General features: G+C 43.7%; 4 protein-coding genes and 1 non-coding gene across 12 annotated transcripts in view; 4 read left to right on the forward strand and 1 right to left on the reverse strand.

Annotated features, from left to right (window-relative positions):
- Positions 1-38: 38 nt before the first annotated feature.
- Positions 39-12,866, forward strand: LOC125949294 (hrp65 protein-like). 3 transcript variants are annotated; one of them, XM_049676209.1, is made up of 11 exons: positions 39-671; positions 997-1,861; positions 1,952-2,142; positions 2,238-2,399; positions 10,989-11,123; positions 11,199-11,262; positions 11,431-11,677; positions 12,021-12,108; positions 12,300-12,336; positions 12,564-12,636; positions 12,848-12,866. In XM_049676209.1, exons 1-7 carry the CDS (start codon positions 231-233, stop codon positions 11,466-11,468), a joined length of 1,896 nt encoding a protein of 631 aa, XP_049532166.1. In that variant the 5' UTR covers positions 39-230; the 3' UTR covers positions 11,469-11,677; positions 12,021-12,108; positions 12,300-12,336; positions 12,564-12,636; positions 12,848-12,866. The 3 variants fall into 3 exon arrangements, with proteins under 3 accessions (XP_049532166.1, XP_049532168.1, XP_049532167.1); XM_049676211.1 differs by lacking the exon at positions 11,199-11,262 and having other exon boundaries at positions 12,848-12,865; XM_049676210.1 differs by lacking the exons at positions 11,199-11,262; positions 11,431-11,677; positions 12,021-12,108; ... (1 more) ...; positions 12,564-12,636; positions 12,848-12,866 and adding an exon at positions 6,760-9,412 and having other exon boundaries at positions 10,989-11,124.
- On the forward strand, positions 12,159-12,230 carry LOC125952986 (small nucleolar RNA U18). Its single transcript, XR_007468906.1, has one exon. It is a non-coding gene; the product is annotated as a small nucleolar RNA U18 (small nucleolar RNA).
- Positions 12,867-13,631: 765 nt separating the features above from the next.
- On the reverse strand, positions 13,632-16,067 carry LOC125949286 (uncharacterized). The gene is made up of 3 exons (XM_049676191.1): positions 14,995-16,067; positions 14,830-14,920; positions 13,632-14,738 (listed from the first exon to the last, which is right to left on the reverse strand). Exons 1-3 carry the CDS (start codon positions 16,003-16,005, stop codon positions 13,732-13,734), a joined length of 2,109 nt encoding a protein of 702 aa, XP_049532148.1. The 5' UTR covers positions 16,006-16,067; the 3' UTR covers positions 13,632-13,731.
- A 235-nt stretch (positions 16,068-16,302) lies between these two features.
- Positions 16,303-23,183, forward strand: LOC125949361 (leucine-rich repeat-containing protein 58). 4 transcript variants are annotated; one of them, XM_049676327.1, is made up of 6 exons: positions 16,303-16,425; positions 19,686-20,339; positions 20,899-21,115; positions 22,011-22,200; positions 22,303-22,396; positions 22,465-23,183. In XM_049676327.1, exons 2-6 carry the CDS (start codon positions 19,849-19,851, stop codon positions 22,541-22,543), a joined length of 1,071 nt encoding a protein of 356 aa, XP_049532284.1. In that variant the 5' UTR covers positions 16,303-16,425; positions 19,686-19,848; the 3' UTR covers positions 22,544-23,183. The 4 variants fall into 4 exon arrangements, 3 of the variants coding, with proteins under 3 accessions (XP_049532284.1, XP_049532285.1, XP_049532286.1); XM_049676328.1 differs by lacking the exon at positions 16,303-16,425 and adding an exon at positions 18,607-18,887; XM_049676329.1 differs by lacking the exon at positions 16,303-16,425 and adding an exon at positions 18,607-18,853.
- A 123-nt stretch (positions 23,184-23,306) lies between these two features.
- The window catches only part of LOC125949303 (facilitated trehalose transporter Tret1-like), a 6,146-nt gene continuing 2,967 nt past the window's right edge, over positions 23,307-26,485 (forward strand). Inside the window, exon 1 of one of the 3 annotated variants that reach the window (XM_049676225.1) lies at positions 23,307-24,362. The gene's annotated coding sequence lies outside the window, so the exon portion shown is untranslated. Of the gene's footprint in view, positions 24,363-24,663; positions 24,792-26,485 lie in introns of those variants that run through there. The other 2 variants (XM_049676224.1, XM_049676226.1) reach the window with 2 other exon arrangements.

Consider the following 26,485-nt stretch of genomic DNA (forward strand, 5'->3'; position numbering starts at 1 on the left):
GGAAAATTTTCTTGCTCTTTTCCCTCTGGTCACCCTGGCGAACGGACGTGGATTTTGGTGACGGTGACGCTCGGTTAAAAGGGAAGAAAAAAGTTGGGATTCTGCGGATTTGATCGGATTTTCGCTTGGTGCGTTCTTGAGTGCCGTTATATAATCGTGTTTTCGGTAAAAGAAAGTGCAGTGTCGTGTGATTAGGGCTATCAAAGTTACGGACAAAATCGTGCCCCATAATGAATATCGCAGTGAAGCAGGAAATTAATGGTTCCCCCCTGCCACAGCGAATCCCCCAGCAGCATGTAGGGGGTGATGGTGGTGGCGGCGGGGGCATTCCGGGGGGTAATCAGTCCGGAGGTGGGGGCAACGTGAGCGGCAGTGACCAACACGGTCCCGGTGGTCCCGGAGGAAAAGGCAATATGAATCGCAATAACCGGAATAATAGCAAAAATCGGCTGAGTTTGCCCAACCGTAATCGCGGTCCGGGTGGCATGGGAATGGGAGGAGGTGGTGGTGGCGGCGGTGGCGGTGGCAATATGGGCCCCGGAAATAACCGGCCAGGAAATAATCCGGGCAACAACATGCAGCAATCGCCTCAGCAGGGCGGTGGTGATGATTCCGGCCCAAATCCTCACATGAACCGTGGCATGCATCGTGGAAATCGCGGCGGAAACGATGTAAGTCTGAATTCTCTTTTGCAAGATGGCGTCGCGGCCGCAAGATGGCGACCGGTAGCTTTTTTTATTTCTGGCTAGCTTGGATTTTGTGGACTTTGCTCGATCGATTCGTTTTCTTTGATTTATTCATACAACAAAAAAAAACTACGAAAATCGTACGATATTTCTAAAAACGAAATCGAAGAATGCCTGTTCTAGAATGATAAACCTTCGAAAACCACGCTACATAACCATGTTGTGCGTTATCGGGTTACTGCTATCCACATGGTATCTGGTTTGCTAATTTCTAACCTCTCTCTCGGCCACCTCTTCTATTTATCCATAGATGGATAACAGCTTTGCCGATCGTCGCCGTGGCGGTGGAGGAGATGGATATTTTATCAACGAAAAGCTACGTCTGCTGCAGGGACCGCTGCTGGACATTCCGGCGATTGAGGCACAGGAAGCCAAATTTTCCGGCCGTAATCGCCTGTACGTTGGCAACCTAACAAATGATGCGACGGAAGAGGAGCTGATGGAGATGTTCAAACCGTTCGGTGAAATCAGCGAGGTTTTCATGAACAAAGAGAAGAACTACGCCTTTGTGCGCGTAGATTACTTCTGCAATGCCGAAAAGGCGAAGCGGGAGTTGGATGGTACCTCGCGCAAGAACCGCGTTTTGCGTGTTCGCTTCGCTCCGAATGCGACCGCCATTCGCGTTAAGAACTTGACCGCGTACGTAACGAACGAGTTGCTGTACAAGGCGTTCGAGGTTTTCGGACCGCTCGAGCGCGCGGTGGTGCAGGTGGACGAACGCGGAAAGCCCACCGGCGAGGGAATAGTAGAGTACCAGAAAAAACCGGGTGCAGCTGCCGCGATCCGGTACTGCTCAGAGAAGTGCTATTTCCTCACATCCTCCCTTCGCCCCGTCATTGTTGAGCCGTATACCTATCAGGATGATAACGATGGTCTGCCTGAGAAGTCGCTCAACAAGAAGCAGAACGAGTTCATTAAAGCTCGCCAGCTTGGGCCACGGTTTGCGGAGAACGGCTCGTTCGAGTACGAGTATGGTCAGCGCTGGAAGCACATGCATGATATGTACCGCCAGAAGGCCGAAGCCCTAAAGCGTGAGATGATCATGGAGGAGGAACAGCTCGAGGCAAAGATGGAGTTCGCTCGCTACGAACACGAAACTGAGCAGCTGCGTGAACGTGAGTATTGTTCCCGATTGATTAAAGAACGCCAAAACATGGCATGGGACCGTTTTACATTTTTATTTCCTTTTTTTTATCGGGATACAGAACTTCGCCAGCGGGAGATGGATCGTGACCGCCAGAAGGCCGAACTCGAAATGAAGGAGCGCCAAGTGCACGTGGCGCGTCAACGTAATGATATGCAGGTCAAGACGGAAATGGATGAGATGACCAACAGAATCAAGCGTTCGGATGAAGAGTTGGATCGCAGACAGAAGGAAAACAACATGTTCATGAAGGTATGTTTCTAATCGATATTCGTTGCAGAAGATGCGCGGTGGAATTTCAAAATATTAATCTTCGATTCGAACTATTACTCAATATCAATCAACAGAACCAGCAGATGAACTTCATGGACCAGCAGCAGCAGCAGCAGCAAATGAATGACATGGGTGGAATGGGTGGTAATGGCGGCGGCGGCGGCGGTGGTGGTGGTGGAAATGACAATCGTCGCAACTTTGACATGAATCAAGGACCTGGCAATGGCAACTTCATGGTATGTCCGCATTTTTCTTCTTCTAAATATATCGTGAAGAGTTTTGTTTTGTTTTTCGTCTAGAACAGCTAACTGTAGCTCCGCTTTTCTCGTTTTGTCTGTGCGCGTGTCACAGTCAAACAGAGGCGGCAGTTTCATGCAGCGATGTGTTTAAAACATTTACTGATTCGCGTGCTTTAAAGGATTTGCTTAACTCTGTCCGAGAAGGATTTTAGATTTTTCAAGCAAAACCATTTTTTCGCCGACATATGGACATCGAAAATCCTATCCATCTTTTCCTCTTGCCATCCAGCACGGTGTTGCTGCTAATGATGGCTTCCTGATTAATATTGTGACAGTATCGGAGCTGTTACTTCTTCTTATGTTTGCAACGATTATAGGCAATGGCGGTAGTGAACGAACAGAACGAATTTCTCTGGGGATTAATGTTAGTTGATAAGTGTTAAGGGGCCGACTCGCTATCGCTATTGGGAGTGATATCGTCGAAGACGTATGATCAATGTCTATCAATATCGTCGAAGACGTATTGTCAAGGAACGAATAATTATGCTGCGGGATATAAAACGTGTATTGTCACCGAAAGGTGCTTTACACGCGATTTCGTTGATTCCTTCAAGATTCACCGAACCTTCCTAACATGTTATGTAAATGATGGGTGGGTGAAATGTTTTTAAGCAAACAAATTTTAACATTCTCCATTGCACAATAACATGGCAGCTATTCTGCTGTTGTGTATTGAATAATAATAACTAAAGGAAATGGGTTCAAGGACTCATCAATGTTGTGTTTCATGCGGAACTGCGAAACACCCCTGCCGCCAGTGTATCGGAATGAAAAATTCATTATAATTACTCTCTGTTCGGCAATTTCTCTGAGATCTTTGAAACATACTGCAATGTTCGTTGGGTTCGCTTTATCTGCACGTTCTGTGGACAAAATTATGCTGAATATAATATTCGGCGCATCAGATGTTCGATCAGATGAAAAATGCATTTCTTCGTGCCTAGTTGCTGAAACATTCTAGCGTTGCACGACGGGAAGAGGTTGCGGTATGGGATCCTCGCTTGTAATAATGATCCAATGTCAAGTGTATGTATAGAATCTCAAAAGGAATATTAAATGTATTCCCATCTTAAAAGAGACGTGTTCCGACATGTTACAACGTGGTATTTTTTTGGAGTAATTTGGACATTCAATCGAATGATAGTACGAGTTCTACAAAACCATATGGCTATTGGAGGCATTAGCTGATGTTTACAAAATACAATTCGAATATTATTCCGATATTCGAGTATGATACGATTACGGAATTCTGACAAAAAGGATCTGCTTATTTGATCAAGATCGCAACGCTAATGAGATCTGATTTAACGACTACAATAAAAAAAAAAACGAAGCATGCTTTAAAGAGGTATTTACAGTATCCGCACATTCTAGATTTAAGTCTTCTATTTTCCTAATAACGTTTCTGTTGGCTGTATCATCGTGTCCTACCTTATGTTACGTGATGTCCTGCCTTATCTAATGAAAGGCGTGAATATCGGAGTCAGTCCAAACAGAAACATTCTGCTGCCTATGCAAATGGCAATATGTTTCTCGTAATTTAGTTATGCTGATTATTATAGTTTTATCTCATCCGATGCCCAATGTGCATGAATGTACCATCATTATGTATGTATTATTCAATACAGAATATGGGCTCTATTGTGTAAATCCTAACGAGTCGTTCACGATTCGAAACGCAAAGTTCTGTACCTCACAAATCACACTTGAATCGAGCGATGCTCGTTGCCATCGAGGATCCTAAGGTGATCGAACGGGCTGTCAAGTTGAACGAACGAGCTGACAAAGTGGTCGAATTTGTTTCGATTTGAAGGGTGGCCAAAGTTAGTAATTTCATTTAATTAATTGACTATTGGCATATAAATAATTAACTATTTGGTATAACTGCACTTTTAAGCACTTTCCGCAATGTTAACAAAGTTTTTCTTGAAACAAATCGTGCTTGAAATTTAAACCCGGGTTGAATCTGGATTTGACTGGCTGTTAAAATCTATCGACAACTCTCGATTAGCGCAATACGGTTTTTAGGCAAACTCGAATCTCGGTAGCGAGCAACGAGTGCTCGCTGCGATCGAGTGATTCGATTAACACAATAGTGCTCTATTACTCACCAATCGATCAAAATCATCATAAAAGAGAAGTTATAACGACGAACGATTAATGCATGCAGTTTTACATTGCGTATGCAAGCGATGATAATAGTGGTGATCATGGTTGATCAATCAACTGTTCGCCTAAATGGAAAATGGAACTTTTAGTTATTTACGCTTATGCTTTACAATATGAAATGTGCTTTACATAAAAGCCACAAACATTAACTGCCTTTCATCATCACAACTAAGGCATAGTGCCATATAGCGTAAAATTCTCGCGCGGTTGGGTCGCTTCTCATTCTCATGTTATGCCCAGCCAAGACCATTGAAGGTCGTCCGAATCTCATGTGCTGTGCTAGCCAACATCTTGTTAATCGGTAAAACAATCTGCAAACGCAGATACGAATGCTTTCCATGTATTCGACCAAATAATCACATAATGGGGATGCAGTGTACGAATCCCAATCTCGTACATCTTAACAAATTCCTTGGGTGGATTGATTTCCTCATACTCAGTCAGCACCCTAGAGAGAATTAGTTGTTTTATTTGATTGTCGGTACCAATTGTAGACATTAAGTAGACGAAAATCTCGAGGACTTTGAATTTATTCTCATCTATTTTTATGCCACCTTCGAGTATACTGAGCTCCATAGCTCACCGGGACTGAAATGGTCCCAACACGGAAGTTCATGCTTTGCCTCGTGCACCGGCTGTCCGAGGTCAGAGCAGTTAATAATAATAACCAAATTCAAAATGGACATGTTGGCTCGGCAAAACTTAAATAATTTTTGATGCGCGATGCATTAAAAGTGTAAATATTATTGTAATTTCTTTATTCAATGCCAGATGCATGCGTGAGGATTATTTTGGAAATATGAGCGGAATTATTTCAAGCCTTCAAAAATAGCCTGGAAGGATATTATTTCATGCATTTATTTTGCATTATGTTGGACAGATTCGCTGCTGAAGCGCATTTCCTGAACTTGAGCCATTTCTATGTTGAGAAATTGTATATATTCAGCATATTCTTTTGAGAGGAATCATAAGGAGGCATGGAAGGTACAATAGGAAATTTAGTAACGATAAACGATTTTAGTTAAGCAGTTGGGCTCGTTCCGTGATTTAACCTTTCTCAAGACTTTGTCCCAACCTTCCATTCGGTGTTTCTGCATACCGCAGATATTCCCAAAAATATTATTCCCGCAGAAAATGTTTGGGATGTGCGTGATTGTCATGTCTGAGTACAGACATCAATGATCCAGTTTATGTATGAGTGTGGGTAATTTATGAAGTATTTGTAAAGTATAAGAAAATGGTTTGATGATACTTGGGGAAACGTATCATTCGCAGAAAGTTGTCGCTACATTAAGCTTGTGCTTAACCAACACTACAAATCACTACCGTCGCCATATTCGTTGCAAACATAAAATCTGTTGACTTCCTCCGGTTGTAGCGAATGTGACGCAGTCCAAGGGGTTCTATACAACCTTCTATTCTGCAGTATATTTCGGGATAAAAGTATTGATTTGATTGAAGATGATTTCTATTTGTTGTTATGTTCAGTAATGAAATTATTTTTTCCGTGAAAATGATTGTATATCAATATGATGGGTAAGCAATCCCTTATAACAGACGACTTCGACCATTGTTCCAACACTTTGTATCAAGCTCACTCATCAAGATCGCTATATTATTATCTACTGCTAGTTTATTCCGCTGTGGAACTTATAGGTTCCTCTGACATTTGAAGGAAATGTTCCTCCTCTCCTATCTCCTATTTAACGCCATTTCGTTTGTCAACATAACGCACAAATAGTTATTGAGATCAATCAATATTTTTTTCCTGTGTCTTACATCTGTTGTAAATGGAACATAATGAAGAACGTTTAAACTAAACTAAACCCCTATGCTTTGACGATGGACGCTTGTTCCTAGTTTCCATACATAGATCAACGGAATTGCCCGGAGAGTAAATGTAATTTTGATGCAGATCGAAAGATATTGCTAAACACAAATCTGGACTTAGATTTTTCTATGCTGATTTCTGTTAATCAAATCGTTAAAAAAATCTTTTAAAAAATCATTTCCCTGCGCTGAATTTCCTATCATGCGATACATTGTTAAAGCAGCGCCCTCTCATTCTTCATTAATCGAACGCCTAATTTTATTCCAAACAATACATTATTATGATCCTGCTATATAGGAACCCACCGTCAGAGATTACGATCATGGTCAGAACCGACCTTCTCGGTTTGACGATGGACAGCAGCAGCAGCAGCAGCAACAACAGCAGCAGCAGCAGGGATTGAACCAGCACCAGCAACAGCGATCCAACGATTTCGGCAATCGTAACAATTGGATGAATAACACACCAAACCGTCGTCCTAATAATGATGATTTCCAGAACAAGCGTAGACGCTTCTAAGCTTCTTATGCTTATGCTTTTGTGTGACAAGCCAGACAGTGTAGCATTACACTTCTAAGGATATTTGAAATCTGGCGAATTTTATTTCATTTAAGGAAACGGCTTGTTGACCGTTGATTGGATTTATTTTTATTTCATCATCATTACCCCTTGCTCCTTGGCACTTCAATTTATAGACGTGCTTTCTGACCGAAAGAGCAAAAACCTGCTTTTTTACACAAATGCATGTTGTGTAAAATGAAACACAAATTCTTGGAACAATGTGCGTTTGGAGATGATCAACACGGAATGCTCTAAGGAGATCGTGTGAAAAGTTGTTCTGTATTGTGTTGTTTTGTGGAGACACGGCACATTAGACACAGGCGATTAATATTTTTCATTTACTCATCTAGTATTACGACGCTGTTATGATGACAGGATGACGAACGGGTTCACTGATATGATTTTGAAGATACAATTGATACGATTGTCAATCGAACGAACACGAAATGTACAATACATAATTGAACTGGTTTGAATGTGCAACAGCGTATGATTATTCACTCAGATGTATTTCAACAAATTAGCAACGTAAGGTAATTCGGTCGTCGCAGCGATTTATTGATCAGTGACAGTTCTTTTAAATGATGTTAGTGATGCAATGGCCGTAACACATAATCTTATCAAATCATTGGGAATCTAAACATGGTTTTCAACTGAACATTGCACTCTGCAAGTACCATGAACACTAAGAAAGCCACATCCATTCAGCAACAGTGTACAATTGTTCCTTTTACAGTAGTAGCATTAATTATGTCATTCAAGGAGCAAAACGTTTCTGTATTTTCGTTCATCTGCAATAATTTGGTTAATCATCATCGGAAAAATTAACTAAGTGAAAGGAAACATTGAAAAAACATCTTTTATTAGTTCGAATATTTTAAAAAAATGATTGCTAAACACTAAATTAGTTTATCTGTTCGCGGAACTGAATCATTTTTTATTCCGTTGATACTGAATAATTCAAATCGCTATGTCGATCAAGGGTCGATATTAAACATCCATTTTATCATCGAATGTGGTCGATTTATTAACAAATATCCCCTGGACACGCGTGTGTATTGAAAGCTGGGAAGTTTAATGAACGATTTAATGCTTTCTATCGATTTTAAGTATGTGTGGTTAAGATAAAAATCCTAAAATGTCTCATGATACAAGTAATGCAATATGCTATATTTTAAATATAAGAATTCTCTAAAGAATAGACACTTCGAAGCAGAATTTTGTTGTATTTTCTAAGCCCGTCGATTTTTGTTCTTTTCCAACCAAACCGTTATCTGCAATCTGAGAAGCTCCATTTATCATTATTCTTTTGTTCGGTCCGTATTCTAGTGATAATTGATACTAAATTTCAAACTTGTAACTGTATTGTTTATTGTATAGAATTTGCAATTAGGACCATTGATAGTGAAATTTTCTCTGATGTCGAATGATAAAGCTTAAATTTTTGTTTCCTAGACTAACATCGTGCCTCTTGATTTGTATATGCCATTTTGCATAATCATGCGCGTGTTAAGGTTATTTACATCACTTTTATTTCAATTTCAGTTGGGTAGGTAAAAGGAAGGGTTTCTTAAGTTAATAGATCTTTTGTTTATTCCGACATTCTTTGAGTGTAAAATTTCCTATGTAGTTTAATGTTTCTCATTTGGTTGAGTTTGGTAATATTGGTTGTTGTTTGATTTTTTTGTGCAAATCTTGTACGTTGTAAATTTAGTTCAGAAATATTTTTTCTTATAATTGTGGATTTGTTGTTCTACATTATCAAATAATCGTTCTCTTATTTTTACAAGCTTCATGAATCAAAAGCAAAAATATGGATCTACTTGGTCTAGCATTCAAAATCATTGTTTTGCATCGCAATAATTATAGAATGTGCAATCTTTGTGATTTCTTTAAAACACATGTTTCTGTCCACCAGAACAATCCCGCCTGAAAAGAACGGATTATTCAATGTTTTGTATCGTCGTGAGAGTTGGGGAGCTGGAGAGAAAGTACTGCGTGTGGTTGTTGTGCTGTGAGGGAAGAAAGTCCGCTTATTCCATTTCATGGACCCATCATCGGAACATGGAGACGATAATCGACTATGGCATAAAAACGCTGAATAAGGTTAAGGTGTCCTCTAAAGGTTCCTGTTTCGTTAGCTTCAATATCTATATATCATTGGGATGAACTCCTCTTCTACATGTTTGCTGTAAAAAAAACAACAAAACATAAACAAGTGCCGAGTGCAACTTCAAGAATACATTATGAATCCATCGTCATTACTGCGGCTGCGAGGCTACCAAAGCTTAGCCGCGAGGTGTTAATTCTTCTCTTCACATGTCGGAAGACATGAATGTCACTTCTTGCATCTCGCCGCTGGTGCGCGTTCACGTACGTTTGAATATAGGTAATATATAAAATATTTGTATGTGATATTTAAAAAAAATATTTCTCATTCTACTTTTAAGAACAGCACAATTGTTTTTCGTTTTTCGAGAAAGGGATTGTCGTAAAATTACGTGCGGGAATAATGGTGTTGGGGTCTCTTACGCACATGGTGCATCGTTTAGCTTTACCTTTATAGTTTTGGGCAAAGCATATTTTATCGATTGACAATGTGTTTGACACAACAGCTTCACTTCTCTCATATAGTTTAGTCGAAAATGTTACTTGGTGATGAAGAAAAAATACGGATCTTTTGTTGTGCAATAACAAGTCCGATTCGTCGTTTAATATACTGGGGAAGCAAAAAATGTATGATTTTGTCTACGCAATTCTGATGATATTATGCGAGTCGATTTTTTGCTACTTCATCTGATCTAGGTGAATGTTTGTTAGATTATTGATCACAGTTTCACTTTCACTACAGTCAGAAATGCATTAGATTTTTAAATAATATTGTTTTTACACAGTTTATTATTTTATAAGCACATTTATAGGTTTCTATCATCATGCTAAGCTTTGTTTAGACTGTGAGATAATTTTCTTGTTGTACATTTCAGTTTAACAGACTATTTTGTTGTTTTGTCTCTTCGGCCAACTAAAAAATAGTTGTCACTGTAGTGCAGTGTGATCATAGTAAATTTAATTTGTATATACTTTCAACAAGTTGTGCTACAACTAATTAGTACAGTTTGTTCGGAGGGTTTAATTTCAGTTTTGGCAAAAATGTTTTTTTTCCGCTACTCTTTTAATAAAGCCTAATGCTGATCGATTGGTATGGATGAATCCATATCAGCAAGTTGATCAAAATTTACTCCATATTTAAAAAAAACCATTTACTGTAGTGTTGTTTTTGCTATTCTGTTCATATTTTGTGTAGTCACGTCATATCAATCGAATTGATTGAACGATTTGTTCTCCACTCCATAGTATTTGGTAATTCGTCAGCAAAGGAAAGCAATGAAAAAAAAAGACATATATTATTAGAACAGGAACTAACTATGAATGGTTCCGCTAGCTCGTAACTATAAAGGAGTCGTTTTAAATACGACGAATGTGGGTATCAATTGGGGTGGTCCTGGCACTGAAATGAAACGAAGAGACATGTTATGCTTTTGATAGCTTGATTATGACTGAGTGTTTCAATCATCCGGATTGATCTTGGGTCTGATCGATCCTTTATGGGGGTTTCAACTATTTCCAGTTATAGAAACAGTTCCAACAGTTATAGAAACAATGCTGTCTATGCTGCCACTCGAGTGTACTGATACATATGAGTCGAGTTACCAGCATTCTTTTACGCGTTCCAACCACGATATGAGAGCATAAAAATGCATTTGAAATTCTTCTCATACAATTCAATATCGAGCTGGTGGGGAAAGTAATTAGCGAGATATGTTCTATTGATCAATGGCTTTCACTTTTTTATCTGTGCTTTTTATACAATTAACTAACGATGTTTTGTCTTCTATTTCATCTTTCCCATTACTTTAAAATGTGTGACACTGGGCACATACGATTTTTGCTGTACCTTTGAACAGTTCCAAACTACGGTTTTAAACGAAATCATGACACGTGTAAATCGGCAACCACCATCCTCCAAGCAGCGCCACAATGGAGGAAACTCTACATCGAAAAGAATGGACAGAAACAATCAGCATCATCAAAATTCAACGGTAAGTAGAGGTTGTTACAAAGAAGATTCTGGCCGAACATTAATGATTATTTAAAATATCTACCACCTGCTGTAGGACAATCACCAGCGAAGTCAGAAGAAAAAGTCTTTTGGAAAAAAAGAAGTTGCTCAATGTGAAAGTAAGATCGATTTTTCGATTCTCACCATAACTTTTCAATCTCTTTAATTATTCGTTGTTTTGATCTCTTTAGTTATTCGTAGTTTCTATATCTTTCATAATTTCGGCCTTTTTGTTATTTGTTTTTCTCAATAATAATTCATTATTGTAAATTTGTATCTTCTTGTAGATGACGCAGTAGCCTGGTTTTGGTGCGATGATAAGTAGCTGGTCCGTTAAACATACACGCTAAAGGAAGAGTCACTTGAATCAAACGTAAATGGCCGTATACTACTTTGTAGTGACGCTTATTAGTCCTGCATATAGGAATGAAACGTCGAACCCGACTGAAAATGTCGGACCCAGACCCTGTCTAATGGACGGCGCATAACATACCGACAACGGCGTATGATTTTCATTTGCGTGCAATCAGAGAGGTGAGTGGAAAAATCTAAGACTAAATACTGACACGGTCTCTCAGCCGTCGCTGTGTTCGTTTTATGTGATAGTGATTATGTAGACTATTATTATAATGCAATAGAGTATTATGCAGATCAAATATTTGTAATAAAATTGAGAAATATTCACAATAACACCACTGAACGTGCACATCTATCATACGATCATAATGATGATATCAATGGTCCGTGTTTATGATTTTTCTTGATTATTAAACTCAACCATCTCTGATTTGACGTATGCGTAGCTTGTGCTAAAACTACTTTTCCAAATTTAAATCCAATCAATTTTCAAGGCCTCCTTTTCATTTTTGATTCACAGATTGTTATCACTAATCATTTTGAAGAGATGTCTCTTAGATGGTTGGGAAAATCGAATCGAATCCCGAAAATGGCCCAGTTAATGAACGGTAAGTGATTTGTGACTGATCATGGCATTTAAAAAAGGAACCCTGTTCCCTTTATGATGATAACATTGGTCCGTGTTTATGATATTACTTGATTATAACGTTTTCAACCATTTCTGATACACATAATATCGAACAATGAACATTTCATAAAACTGTTCAATATATGCTAACGATTTTTGTTTTCTCTACAGACTGCGTGCTTGGAGTTGCCGCTACTATAGTCTCGAGGTAAGATTTTTTGAATGATTTGAGCTATGATTTTAGAGTTGGTGGAAAGAATGATGATAAGAATTACCGTCAGATTCATTATGATTGATACAATCTGGCTGCAAATATAGTTTACTATGTTTGTCTGACATCCACTTACGTTGAGCTTGTAGCTTGTAAACAATTTTTAGCGGCATATTAAAGATTTTAATATATCTGATCTTTTTCTCTCATTCTCTCTCTTATAGTACTAGAGTCCTATTTGACGTTGTTGAGCATCGGAACAGAAGATATCTGCGCTTTCGATGGCTTTTCAAGAAGGTATGGTACCTTGTTGGATATAAGATATAACGTGCAGCATTAAATTTTAACAATGATGAATAGAATTACCGTCAGATTTATTATGATGGAAATTATATTGGCTGCAATTTATTGTTTAATAGTCTGATGTATTTTTGCAAATGTCAATTGGGTTTTTTATGATAAAAATTTGCTAATCTCGTTTCGATAATTGACCATTTCTCCACTACAGATACTGTTGAATAGCATTGAAGTGTTTGACGAGAGCATACTTCCACGTGGAACACGATCCTTTTGTCCAGGTGAGAATAACGTTTACTTGATGTAGTGATGTAGTGATAGTAAAACCTTAGTGATGATAAGAATTACCGTCAGATCATAATGATCGATAATTATTTGGCTGCAAAAAAATTTAATTTTTTTGTCTGATACCTAAGATTTCATAAAATCATTCTTCATTTTTAAACATTTTTTTAAATATATTTTTGTTTTTTTTTTGTCGTTTCTCTAGTTGTGCTTGTAAAGGTCATAGCATTTTGAGCTGATTGTTCTCAGGAGATAATTGTTCAGCAGATTCTCCAAATGGTAAGTGATGTTCGTAACTGAAAATTACACATTATAATTACATTCTAATGACTTCTTCTGTATGATGATACTACTTAAATTTTGTCTTCTTTTCCCGACTGAACGACAATGATCGACAATATTTCATTCTGAAAATGCTAGCCCCCACACCTAGCAAAACATATACTCTCTCTCTCTTGTGCTGACTATCAACTATTGAAATCCTATCTTAAACTTAAATTGTTTATTATTACATTTACAGATGCTCCTGAATGCTGATAGCCGGGAAAAGCTGAACAGTTGACGAATATCAAATATACGAGGCCCGTATTGTTGATGCAGTATGTCAGCGCACACCCGGAAGGGATGCTGTGATTCTGATGTTGTACCTGAAAAGTGGAAACCGTTGATGCAAGTTGTGATCTAATAAAGATGGTCTCTTTTGGTACTATTTTCATACAAAAAGTTCATTTATTCTGCGATTGCTTAGTTCATTACTTCCGAAACAATGATGAGAGGTGGTAAAAAATGTTGATGAATGGCACTTGCAATCTATTTTCTCTTCTTATTTTTCTTCGGGCCATCGTAGAGAAATCCAGCCGGAACTAGGTTAACCTGTGGCATTTGCCTGCTGCCCTGAAAGCCGCGGTAATTGCCACCGCGTGCCCCTAAACGTGGATCATTTGGTTTGGGCGCTTGCATTGGTAGCACTACGGATGGTGGTGGCGGTGGCGCTGGTGCCGCTGGTTGAGGCATCATGTTTTGGCCGTTCATGTTCGCTGCTCTGTTTGCGAGCCCAGCAGCTTGTCCTAGTGTTAGTTGAATCGAATCGTACAGTTCCCTGCCCATCGCCACTGGTGCTGTAGAATCGCGCCGAAGAGCATTGCTCACACTCTCGACCGAACCCGTAATCTGTCGCTGGCGAATGTAGTTGACGATCGTTTCGACCAGCTCAATCTGGTTCGGGGTCATATTGGTAAGCATGATGCTTGGACCGCGTGTCTCCTCCTCCCTATTGAAGTTGCTGGTTTGTACGACGGCATCCGCCTGCCGTACGATGTTTGTCTTGGTTTGCATACCTGTCGATACGTAGGTACGTTTCGATCGCTCAACACATTCGCCGCAAGCGTATCCGGACGTTTGAACTGCTCGTTCGATCATATGCCGGCGCCCCCTTGGACCCAGGCCCGGCTGATCGCCCGCGGGTGCAATAATGGCCTGGATATGGGACGAAGAGTCTTCTAATACCGCCCGTGCCTTGGCCGCCTTCACGCTTTGTTCCAGCTGATGAGCGATGATGCCTTCGTCTAGACCGAGATCCGCGATGATCGATTTCAGCTTCGTGTTCACATTGGGAAAGGGTTCGCACAAGTCCACCTCCCGCTGGTTGGATGAGAAGCGGAACAGCACGTTGTACGTGTTCCAGATGAGCGGCGAACGGTTATCCTTTTTGGTGATTTCACTATTATAAGTGGGTGGCACATAGAGGAATTTTCCGGTTTGTTCCTTCGTCTCCGTGCGACCGAGGATCGAGATGGCTTCATTGATGCAACTGGTAACTGAAAGTGGAGTTACACGATAACATAGACACGGAATGATATCCGATGTTGGATGGCATGTTAAAGAGATAATGAAATAAAAGGTACCAACCATGCGGATTCGGTGTTACCATACTATTCTCCCGGGACGAAGGTTTCAAGGCCAGGTATTCGCCGAAATTGATGTCTCCTTTGAGGAACAACTGAAAAGCAAACAGGCAACAATACAATGAGAGGTAATGGTCATCACTCGACCTCCCGGGAATCCCCATTTTACCTCAGTTCCAACATCGTATGCCGGGGTCACCGATTGTGTTTCTGTTGAACTAAAAGTCTGCCTGGAGGTTCTTTCAGCTCCCTTTCCACCTCTGTTGAAAGTCGGTTCTGGGGTGGATGAGGCCGCTGATTTACGAAGGTTCGACAATGCTTCCGGTATCGAAACACTTGCCGTTGCCGTTTGGTTCGATGATTTGTCGATCATCTGCATCATCATGGTCATCATGGTCTGCATCATGCCAAGCTCGGCACCGGGCGGCCCGGTCGATCGGTCGGCGTCACTACGGTTCCGGGTACGACCGTGCGAATCTCGCGATCCGGAGCGTGATCGCGATCGTGTACGGCTGCGGCGGCGACTTCGCGAACGAGAGCGATAACGCCGGGAGCGGGAACGGGAACGAGATCGCCGTCGAGAACGGGAACGATGCCGGCGTCGCCGAGATTCAACGCTTGGCGATCGGCTCCGTGAGTGATACCGTGAACGACGCCGGTCCCGTTTGTCCGATTCTCGGATCTCCGTTTCCTCACCGCTATCATCATCTTCATCACGCGTCGGTCGCTTTTTGTTGCTAGAGGAACGAGCAATAGTAGCTTGGTTTCCGTTTGTCTCGTTCGGGAGTTTTTCCGGTTCCTTCACTGTCTGTGCTGCTTCCGTGACCGTGATCGGTCGGAGCTGGCTTGGTACAGAAGATGATGCTGATGATGATGAGATCCGGCGCGAGCTGGGCGTAGACTCCAGTGTGGGAGGAGACAGGTTGGGTGCCAGGCTGGGCATACGAGCAGGCACTGTGGCAGTCGGTTGGGTCTGCACGGTGGCGGAGCTACTCTGCAGGCCGGTGTTCCAGGCGGCGTTGATGCGCCGGATGTGTTCGGCTTCGCGTGCCAACATTTCGGCATGCCGTTGCTGGAGCAGATCCTCGTCCACTCCGTCGACTTCGTCCAGAAACTCATTCCAAAACTCACCCGGTAAGCCATCATCAGCACTTTCGTTGATCATCGATTGGCTGGCCATTTTCACAACCCTAGAGCTTGATCAGAAGAAGAAAATGCTGAACTAAACAGAATTTTGCCTGCTTTTTTTAAATCTGTTTTTTGACAGACAGCACAAAGTACAGGGTGACACGCGTGAAAGATAATGTTTTGCACGGTTTTTATCAATTTAGCTTAACTTTTTTATTGAACTAACAGTACTGTTAGTAGCTGCAAACAACGACAGGGCAGTATAAGCTAGTTGATAAAACTAAATTCCATAAAAGAAATTCTTTTTCATTCAAGGGTTTTGTTTTGGGAGCAAAAGTCATTGTGGCGGAATCACGTCATGAAGGCGGCGGGTCCGAAGCTGGTGCTGCCTGCGGTTGATCCTGAAACACTCGGTGCCCGTTAATTATTGGTGTCCTTACGCGATGCAGCGGAGCAGCTGATTTGACGAGAGGTAAAATCGATTCCCCAGCTAGAGTTCGTTGGAGACAGTTCTTTTGTGCAAAGTGAGCGAAGTTGATTTGCTGCTGCGTAGTAACCCGTGACGATAGCAGAATCGTAGTTCAGGTTATTTTGGGTAAAAATTATTGTGTGGACAAGAGAGACGACGCATAGCGATAAGGTCATCGGAAGGCCACCCCGAGGTGAAGGCAAATAGCGCGGTTTAGAAAGGACCGGAAGACGCCGTTTACTGTTGGGGATATGTTTACGCGTGTGGCCGTGTGGAGCAAGTGGTACCGGAAGGTAGTAGCCCAGTTGAACGAATATTTTGCCCGTGGAGGAAAACAGCAGCAGCGCGAACATTGGGATGGAACCTGGACACACTACCGGAGCAGGCTGCTGGCCGAGTATCGGAATCACCGCCAACGGTCGGCTCGCCGTGAGCAGCTGGAATTGGTTCGCGAAATTATTGCCGCCCGTGAGATTGCCCAGCACTGCCGGAACAACAACCGTCTGTACGGGGAGCTGCAAGCCGCAGCAGTCCATGGAAATACCGGTGCAGCGTGGACCGATGAACGGTTATCGTTTCTGCGACGTATTTTCCTCGAACACCGATCCGTTTTCGAGGCAATCGCTAAACACATTCGTACCGTGGAGCTGCTGACGGATGTTCCGGTTAACCCAACACTCGATCAGCTAACGCTGAGTCGGGCCAATTTACAGCCTGAAACCTTGCGCCGCCTGACGGAGTATGCTCTGGAGAGTGAGTACTGCGGTTGGGTGCACATCTACACCGATGCTTCGAAATCCCCGGATGGCCAGTGCGGTATCGGGGTGTACGATGAAACCAATGATGTGCGCATTGCCTTGCAGTTGGCCTTGGATACGAGCATTATGACGGCGGAAACACTAGCGATCAAGGTGGCCATGCAGCACATCGCCGATCGGGGTATACGGCGGGCGGTGCTGCTTACGGACAGTCAGGCGGCCTGCATGTTTCTGCGGCGTAACCGTGAATCGCGCGTCCGAAATGCGGTGGCCGACGAGATACTGCGTATGGCGCGCACATTTCAGGTCACCATCCAGTGGATACCGGGGCACGTGGAGGTGAGCGGTAATCGGATAGCGGACGAGCTAGCCCGGACCGCCCTCTCGGAGGGTGGTGCTGATGCCGTGCTGAACAATGACATCTTCATACACGACGCGATCCGGTACTTCGAGGAACGGCGTTCGGCACTAATCAACAAGTGGTACCAGGAGTACGTGCGTTTGAAAGGGAAATCATTGCAGCAACTGATGGCCGGCAGCTGCCCTGACCCAGATGATGTACCATGCGCGCTGGAGTAGTGCTAGCGCGTTCTCCGGGCGCGAGCATTCTTAATCTTAAGCGAGTGATAGACGATAGAGTTAGCTCGTTATCCTGCCATTAGCGTTTATCATATGAAGGCGAACAACTGGAACAACAACGGGTCCCTGTGGGGACAACACTTGTCCATTTTTGTTCGAGCCGGATAGATGGTCGATCGACCACTTCCGATCGTTTAGCTTTTCGGGTGGATCCAATCGAGGTGAGCCACAATTGTAGCCAGTCGGTCGGTGTATGTTTGATGCACTTTTTTCTTAGCATATTTAGTTCCATTTGCACGATATGGTTTATCGGTTTATCTTCCCTTTTCTTCCTGCATATCCTACTCTTCTGTCCTGCTGCTTGTCTACAAGATCATCTTCCTACCATAAGTCAGTTCGTCTCGTCGGCATGTCCAGCATAAATCGTTAACAGTTGTCCTTTCCCGGCAAGCACGCCATCATAACGATTGACCTGATGATTGTTAATTTATACCGATTAAGACAATTGATGCCGGGAACGCCATGGTTCCCGCCCGACCGGTAGAGCAGCAAACCTTCGATGCTTTAGAAGGACGATTGGAACAGAGACCGCCTCTTTCTTTCTCTCTCTATCTCGCCATGCCCATCGAATTCTTTCGTGTCAGATTGAATGAGATTCCCTGGTCTGGGTTGAGCTTGTACGGTACACGTTCAGTGGCTTATCAACGCCCGACAAGGTATCACTAGGGAGTTTTGGAACCGCGAAACGCAATCTACTCAGTAAGGAGTGTGTGAGTGAGGGAGAAAGTGATAGAGCGACGGCTGCTGGGGGCCGACTGATTACTACAAGATCGCTCCCCTCTTGGCTCGGCGGTACCAGTCAGTCGGTAGTCGTTCGAGTGGCCAGACGCGACCGCGGTCGGTTGCGCACCGTTGAAGGAGTACCGCAACGCTCGCGAGTAGTAGTATCCGTCTGTCTCTGTCTCCATTACGCCCGTTCCCGGGAACGGACCCACCAACTGATAAGCTGGTGATTGCGTTCAGCACTGTGCAGTACTGTGTTTGTCCGGCAGCGCGACGCTACGGACACAGACGGACCGCTCTATCTACCCTCCGTACGTACCTTCCTGAGTTGGGTGGTGGTCACGCGTAAGTTTTTTTTCCTTTACTTAGCGGTTCGCGCATACGACTCAAAGATAGTTGCACGCCTGTAGACAGAGTGGCAGGCAGGACAATCTGCACCAGAACCTTCCAGTGGATAGTAGTGACGCACCTTGGCCAAGCAGCAAGCAAGCTGCTGATGCGCCCGTCTGGTCAGCAACAGGCCAGACATTGTGCGAGTATCGAGTGCGAGTGCTTTGTTATCACGCGCCACATACACCACCACCACCATCATCATCGGCCCGTAGTACAATCACTAGCATAGGAGAAGCATATGGTGGTAGCTACGGGGGTAGCTACGGATTCGCTGTGATGCGTGAGGGAAGAAGATTTGAATATGGCTTCTATCACCATATTTTGCACCCGGTGTTCGCGGTGGTCAGTTCGGGTTTTTTTTTGCGTTGCAAACGGCAGCTGGTCTGTTTTTACGTTCAAAATAACATGTTGATAGATTACCCGTACAAGTCCGCAGCCGCAGCCAGTCGTTGGATGATGTGTGTTATGGTGTTGCTCTCCTAGGTGCTCCCTCCGCTGTACCGGTGGTGATCGATCCCGTTTTGTTGTTCGCTTGTTCTATTTTCATTTTGCAAAGTCATCTCCACAACAGCTACCTCCCCCCAATCAACGGTCGCGACTTTTGTCGTCCGCTGGTAGTTGTTGATATTTTCGTTCGTTTCGTTTAGTTCTAGCGACCAGCAAACTGTAGCAAGACACACAAACGATCGGTCAGTTAGTCAGTCAGTCATGTATTAATACTTTTTTCGTTCTTGGAACCTTTTTTTACAGGGCTCATCCTACGACGTCATCCCCGATCGTTCCCGTATGACATAGCATCAACCTTCGGCCTCCCACGTTTCGCCGGTGCCGGTCGGAGGAAACCCCTTAGTGGTCACGCTTGCTCGATAGCGAACAACGACGCCCTCGGTGGATCAGTAGCCGCGCCGAAAAGATGGATGTCGTTTATACTTCCGACAGCTGCGACAGTGACTCGCGCGAACAGAAAACCGTTGATCTGGGCCACTCGAATAAGCGCCATCTGGACGATGATCTGATGCGCGTCTCAAAGTCGAAGAAGCTGGCGGAAGACATCGAGACCGTGCTCCTGAACCACAACAAGCTGGTGCGCGTTCCATCGTCGCTGGCCGATTTCACCAACCTGCGGGTGCTGGATTTGAGCAACAACCAGCTCGAGGAACTACCGGACATAATCACGCAGTGCCAGCTGACGACACTGATCGTGAAGAACAATCTGCTGACGGACAAATCGCTACCGAAATCGTTGCTAGCCGCCGCTGGTAATGGCCTCCGGGAGCTCAACCTGAGCGGTAATCGTTTCGAGCATTTTCCGGAGCAGATCATCGAGCTGCGCTCCCTGAAGTATCTGTACCTTGGAGGGAATCAAATCACGAATGTACCCAAGGACATTTGGAAGCTACAGCAGTAAGTAAGACTGGAATAGAGCGAGTGTTGACCTAGAGATAGAGGCGATTGGTGGTGGCGTGCGCAAAGTTTGCGCAATCGAACGGAACGCGACCGTTACGTTGTCGATTGTGTAGGAGAGTTGCTATCCTTTTTTGAGCGTTTCTATATAAAACAAATCAAATGCATTAATCGCATTGGTAATGACAAATGTTAATGTCAAGTAAGAAAGTGTGCATCTTGTTTCGTAGCTTTTCTGGCCATGATGAAATGAGAGGTGCAAATGGACAATCTTTGGACGACAATGTGTTTATCATCTGTCGGGTGGAGTCAAAGATAATGGTAGATAGCAATAGCGCGTTATCTTTACATTGTCGCTAGTCACAGTGGGCGGCACTTGGCAGGAGTATGATGGGAACGTGCCGCCGGGTCAGGTTGCCATTTCTTCTTTTGTTATTGGGAAATGTGTTCAATGCCATTGAAATCATGTGCACTATTGAGTTGCCCAAAACAAGTACATTTAATATCAAACGACCCACTGTTCGTAAGTTAATTGTACACTTTCTCGCTTTTTTTTTAGGTTGCAGCTGCTATCACTTGGTGGTAACCTGATCAGCGAAATCCCAGAAACCGTCGGACTGCTGAATCATCTGCATGCACTCGTACTCTGTGATAATCTGCTCGAGGTGCTACCCGCGTCCATTGCCCGCCTGGTGAACCTGAAGTCCCTGCTGCTGCACAAAAACCAGCTGCGCCATCTTCCACGGGAAATCATCACGCTGCGAAACCTGACGGAGGTAGGAGAGAAACCGTTCCCTGTTGGAAGATGGATTAGGCAGGCGCTTAAGGGCTTTTATTGCATCATCTTGACCTCATTCAGACAAATTATCACTGCGGTTTTTAACACACGATTCACCTCATCATTCGTGCACTCGACTAAATCATACCAACTAATACCACCCTACACTAAGCTCAAGTCCCCTCTTCCTTCCAGGTGGAGAGGGCGGCGGGAGTTGTTTGAAGTATGCTCGAGTGAGCTTAAGTTTGTTTCCGATTCCGACGCTCATAGCATGGTGCTAACACTTACAAAGTTGTGGCGTACAATGATCGGCTTGATAAGCCGGATCAGCATCATTGTGACCGTAAAGACGAAGATTTCCAAGATAATCATCGTTTGCCATCGTTTGCGTTGGACTGTTTTTTATGCTACGTTATTATAGTCCTCAATACCCTTGTGTGGTTTAAAATGTATAATAATCCTATCAAGGTGGTACAAGGATGGCCGAAGACAATCTTTTGCAAGGGTGATTATGTAAACATTTGGAGTTTGTTAGAACTCCTGCACATTGGATGGACGATCGTGTCTGGTAAACAGGAAATATTCGAAACCACAAACCACGATTGCTTAGACAAGATCAGTGCGAAAGCGGTCGAGTTCGACGTGTCATTCTTAGATGGTATACATTGACAATGACACGACATCGACTGATAAGCAGTGTACCGCCTTGATCTTACTGACTGATTAGTGACAAGTGCATCAGTTTCCATTCACAATTGATCAATGCATCGGTTGGGCTATTACCTGATTGTGGAAGGAATTTATAAAAATGCCTGAACATGCCTGTACCACGCGCTGAATGAAAGCTACATTTATATCATTTTTTCTAATTTGCCGCTTGCGTTTAATTTCAGTTGAGTCTGCGTGACAATCCATTGGTGGTGCGTTTTGTCAAGGATATGACCCTAAATCCTCCCAGCTTGCTCGAGCTCGCTGGACGTACCGTGAAAACCTGTGCCATTCGTTACGGACCGGAAGATTTACCGCGCATGCTAATAGAGTACCTGCAGACGGCCAACTGCTGTGTCAACCCCAACTGCAAAGGTAAGATCAAGAAGATCAAAAAGATCCAAAAAGCTTCCTATTATCCAACGATGGTTGTGAACTCAATTGGTTGGTCTCCTCACTCTATTTCGTTCTCACTAGGAGTATTCTTCGACAATCGAGTAGAGCACATCAAATTCGTGGATTTCTGCGGCAAATACCGTATACCGTTGTTGCAGTATTTGTGTTCTTCTAAGTAAGTGTGCTTGGTAACCTAAGGTTCCAGAATTGGCCCGGAGTAATGCGAATGTTTTTATCCATTAGATGCGTCGCCGATACGAGCTCGTCGGATCCGGGCAGCGAACCAAGCAGCAGCATGATGCGTAAGGTGTTGCTGGGCTAGCAAGAAGCTCGTTACGCTGCTGATGGAGTACAAATTGTTACGTTTACCGCAATGTGCCGTTGGAAAAATCCGAGACCGATCCAATCCGTAGACCAACAACGCTCGGTTGATCCGGGACAAGTGCAAGCAGCCTAGGAATCACCATACCACATTTTTACTTCATTGGAACATTGGATTATCGTAAGGATTCGTTTAGTGGAGAGAAAACAAACACAAAATGTCAAATCTGCTTAAGACGTACCAATTAGGAGCCTGCAGCAATTAACCGATTTATTGAAAGATGTGCATCATCGAACGGGTAACGGGTTTCTATCAAATTCAATGTTCAAAAAGGTTCCAAACAGTAACACAAGCTGATCCAAAAAGGGCAATTTGATGAGCGTTCATGCTTGGATGCCTAATGCGAACACAAGTCAACACAGAGCTATTCAGATAGGCTAACAAACTCCCCTCCACTTTAACCTGCAGCATCCATATTAATTGTTAGCATAACGGCAGTGCCTCTGGTGGGAGAGAATAATGTGATGAAGTGCTCCAAGAGCAGGTAGGAAGAGAAGGGCAAAGCTGTAGATTTTATGTTGTGTACACATGCGTTGAACCGTAAATAACTCTGGCAAAGAATTCAACAAACCAAGCGATAGTACACCGTTTTATTTATCTATTGCAACAATATCACATCCTGCCAGCGGCAGGGAAACGGACTGTTATCGTGTAATTACGTGGAAATCGGCTTGCTTGAGCATTCTTGTAACTGATGGATTTGATGTGCAGTTTAATTGATACTGATACGAGATGAATCTGATTCTGCGGGCTGCTGCAAGGAGCAAAAATTGACCCGTTTCTTTCACACAGGAGCGTTTACAGCTGGCAGACAATGTATGACCATGATAAGCAGCGCGTTGTCGTGGTTGTTGTGATCATTTTTTTCAAACTGTACACCGAATGTTCAATTGTTTGCTACGAGATAAGATAGCTTACCGCGATGACATGGATCGATTCGAATTCAATAATAGCAACAATTTATTTTAATTTATTTACATAGCTGTTTCGTTACGTCTATTCTCCCCTGCGGTCGAGCGCTTCCAGTACCTATAGTCAAAATTCATTTTTTAGCCAATGCCCATCACATTGCTACCACGTTTCGACGGTATAAATGCAGCTTAAGTCTTATTTCTGTTAGCAATTGAACGGGCATTGAATTTGCAGTGCTTGCAATGTGCACATCAACAACAATGTCAGCATAGCGCTGTGACCGCGCTGGGCTATCAAAATGCGCCTACTCGGCATCTTGGCTGAGAAAACAAAACACAAAACGTGTTTCTTCAACGGCTACCTCGATCGTCCTTCACCGCGGGCGCCACGCATGGTGCTCGTGCCGTGACAAGGCGGTTAGTGTCGTGCAACACAAAATCCGACCAATCCGAATGTGAAATGAGCGTTCGAACGCGCCACAGCTGCTACTGTGACTAAGAGCAGTGGGTGGGGGCTGCACAGTGTCTCCGTCGGTGGGGGTGATTTCTTCTTCTTCTTGCTCATCAGACTCGTTCTCGCGTGGGGCTGCATGTCGTTTAGTGGTCGTGTACGAGGCAGTAGCATATTGTGGTAGTAGTACGGCTGCGCACTCAGCAGTGGGGTGTTGGGTGGTATTGTTTACGTTACGTTGTTGCGCTGTCAAAACACACTCGCTCCGCTGGCTGGTTACTACTAAGTTGCTCCGTTTCGCTCCGATACTGAAACTCTTCGCGCTTAACAGCGAACAGTCCGGTGCGGTAGTGTTGTTGGCCGGTGTGCCGTGTAGCGGTTCATGCAGGTAAGTTAGGTATGGAGCGGTTAAGGCGGGACTTTAGTTCGATTCGCTATTCCGCTTTGCATGCGTCTCCATCATCGGTGGAGCGATGGAGACGCCACACCGGAATACTCGTGCTCGGGGTTATGCATTCTACGTTGATCAAGTGAACTTCGATGCCTCGACAGAAGGGTACATAATGAAAAAAACAGTGTGTACTGTGACGATGAAACGATAGTGGATAGCTGAGTAGCGCAAATGATAGTAGGGTGTGATTAGAAGCGGAAGAAGAAACGATTTCAACTGTATGTATGTGTGTGTGAATGCCAGCATGTGGTGCATCGAGAAGAAGAACGTATCTCCGAGCTGTTGCTGCAGCTGGTGCTGGTGGTGTTTCCGTTCACGCACGATCGTTGTCTTCCTTGGCTCACCATCGCCGCATCGTCTAATGATTGCTATACGGTTTGTTGACCTCGTGTGTGCACCCCTCGTACGAACGAAGTGTGTTCAATAGACAACAGGGTGCAGGGTGAAGTATGGAAATCAATCGAATTGACCTAATTTGGAGGGTATTTTTGAAATAGACTTCTGCAATCCGACACACGCTGGTTGTTGCATATGTTTTGTGTTGGGTCAAACGCCGCCAGTCAATCGTAGCGTCCTTTCACTCTCGATAGTGTCCTTGGGATGCGCTGTGGTGGTGTAAGTGTGTGTGTGCGCTCCTTTGTGCGTTCGTTGTCTGGCGGCCCATTCGAAAGTCATGGCCGATCGAAATTGTTGTGGTGACGAGATGGTAATATTGTGTTTTGCTCGTCCCTCTCGGCCGTTGTGTGTGTAAAGTGAAACCGTACAAACCAGATTGTCCGGCTTTTAGCACTATCACCCGGCACCACAATCCTCATCAATGATGTGTTGCGTGCGTGCTTGCTCAGCCGTCTGGTGGTAACCTTTTCGCGCCAACCGTTTGTGATTCCCTTAACAACAGCGATAACACCGTTGAGTGTTGTGTTATCAAAATCATACCATGGTCGCCTGTTGGTGGCATCATTCGGTAGACTCTCTCGGTGAAAAGAGTACCCAACACACACTATTTGTGTGGTCTATGCGTCATCATTAACGTTAAAAATTGAATTTGTCTTCGTAGACACGTGCAGCGTGCAGACAGGTGGTTGGTTTGCTGTATGATTGTTGTTACCATGGCAACGGTTGCTTGTTTCGCGCGTGTGAGTTGGAAATTTGGCACAATTCCTACAATGTCTTGTCCGGCATCATTTGTACCAACGAAGGGTATATGAAAAAAAATAATATCATAAACATATTTTATTAGCAACGCGTCCCTTGTTTGGTGTTGATTACCGCAGCTTTAAACCTGGTCACACCTTATCTACGTGATCCTACCGACAAACCGCGGTGCGCTGCAAGCCGCAAAGACGAGAAACGTTTCGATAACGCTCTGCTCTGGATATGACCAGTTTAGGTACGCTTGGGTGGAATTTATCCCCTTCAACTCAAGAATGAGGCCTCCGAGGGGTGACCATTACACCCATCGCCTTGCGGTTTCGATTCTTTGAATGATTAAATAGGTCACGGCTACATGCGTCCGGTTGTCGATGGTGAATGGTGATGGTGAATTCGAACTGAATGTTTGAAACACCGACCGAATGTGAAGTTTTACGTAAAATTCCCCCCCGAAAACCGATCACTTACTGCTAGCGTGACCTCGTGGATGGAGGTCTTAGGGGAAATGATGGAATTCATGATGAAAATCGAGCTCACGCTAGCCAAGAACAGAAGAAAACGATCAATGGTGGTTTGAAATGCAGCCTGTCTGCTATCTGGTAACCCTGCAGCAGCGACAATGAAACTAAAGTCCAATGTTTGCACTTAACTGGATCCCATTTATCTCTCGCTTATCAGTAATGGTTTGTCTTCTCGGCTCTGATAGCTCGGTTCTCCACCACCACCCTGCTTTGTAGAGAATAGTGCAATTTTTGCGAAAATCCGTCCGCGGCAATACGCTTACAGCCGCCAGAGCAAAGGAAAGAGCGAGAGAGATTGGACGAAGACACGAACGAGAACGTCAACGTGTCTTATCTGTTCGTACTGCCGAGGTTGGAAGACAATCTCCGGGTTCGGGTGGGCAAGAAGGAGGACCA

Source organism: Anopheles darlingi, chromosome 2, assembly GCF_943734745.1.
Source record: "Anopheles darlingi chromosome 2, idAnoDarlMG_H_01, whole genome shotgun sequence".
NCBI classification, from domain to species: Eukaryota; Metazoa; Arthropoda; class Insecta; order Diptera; family Culicidae; genus Anopheles; species Anopheles darlingi.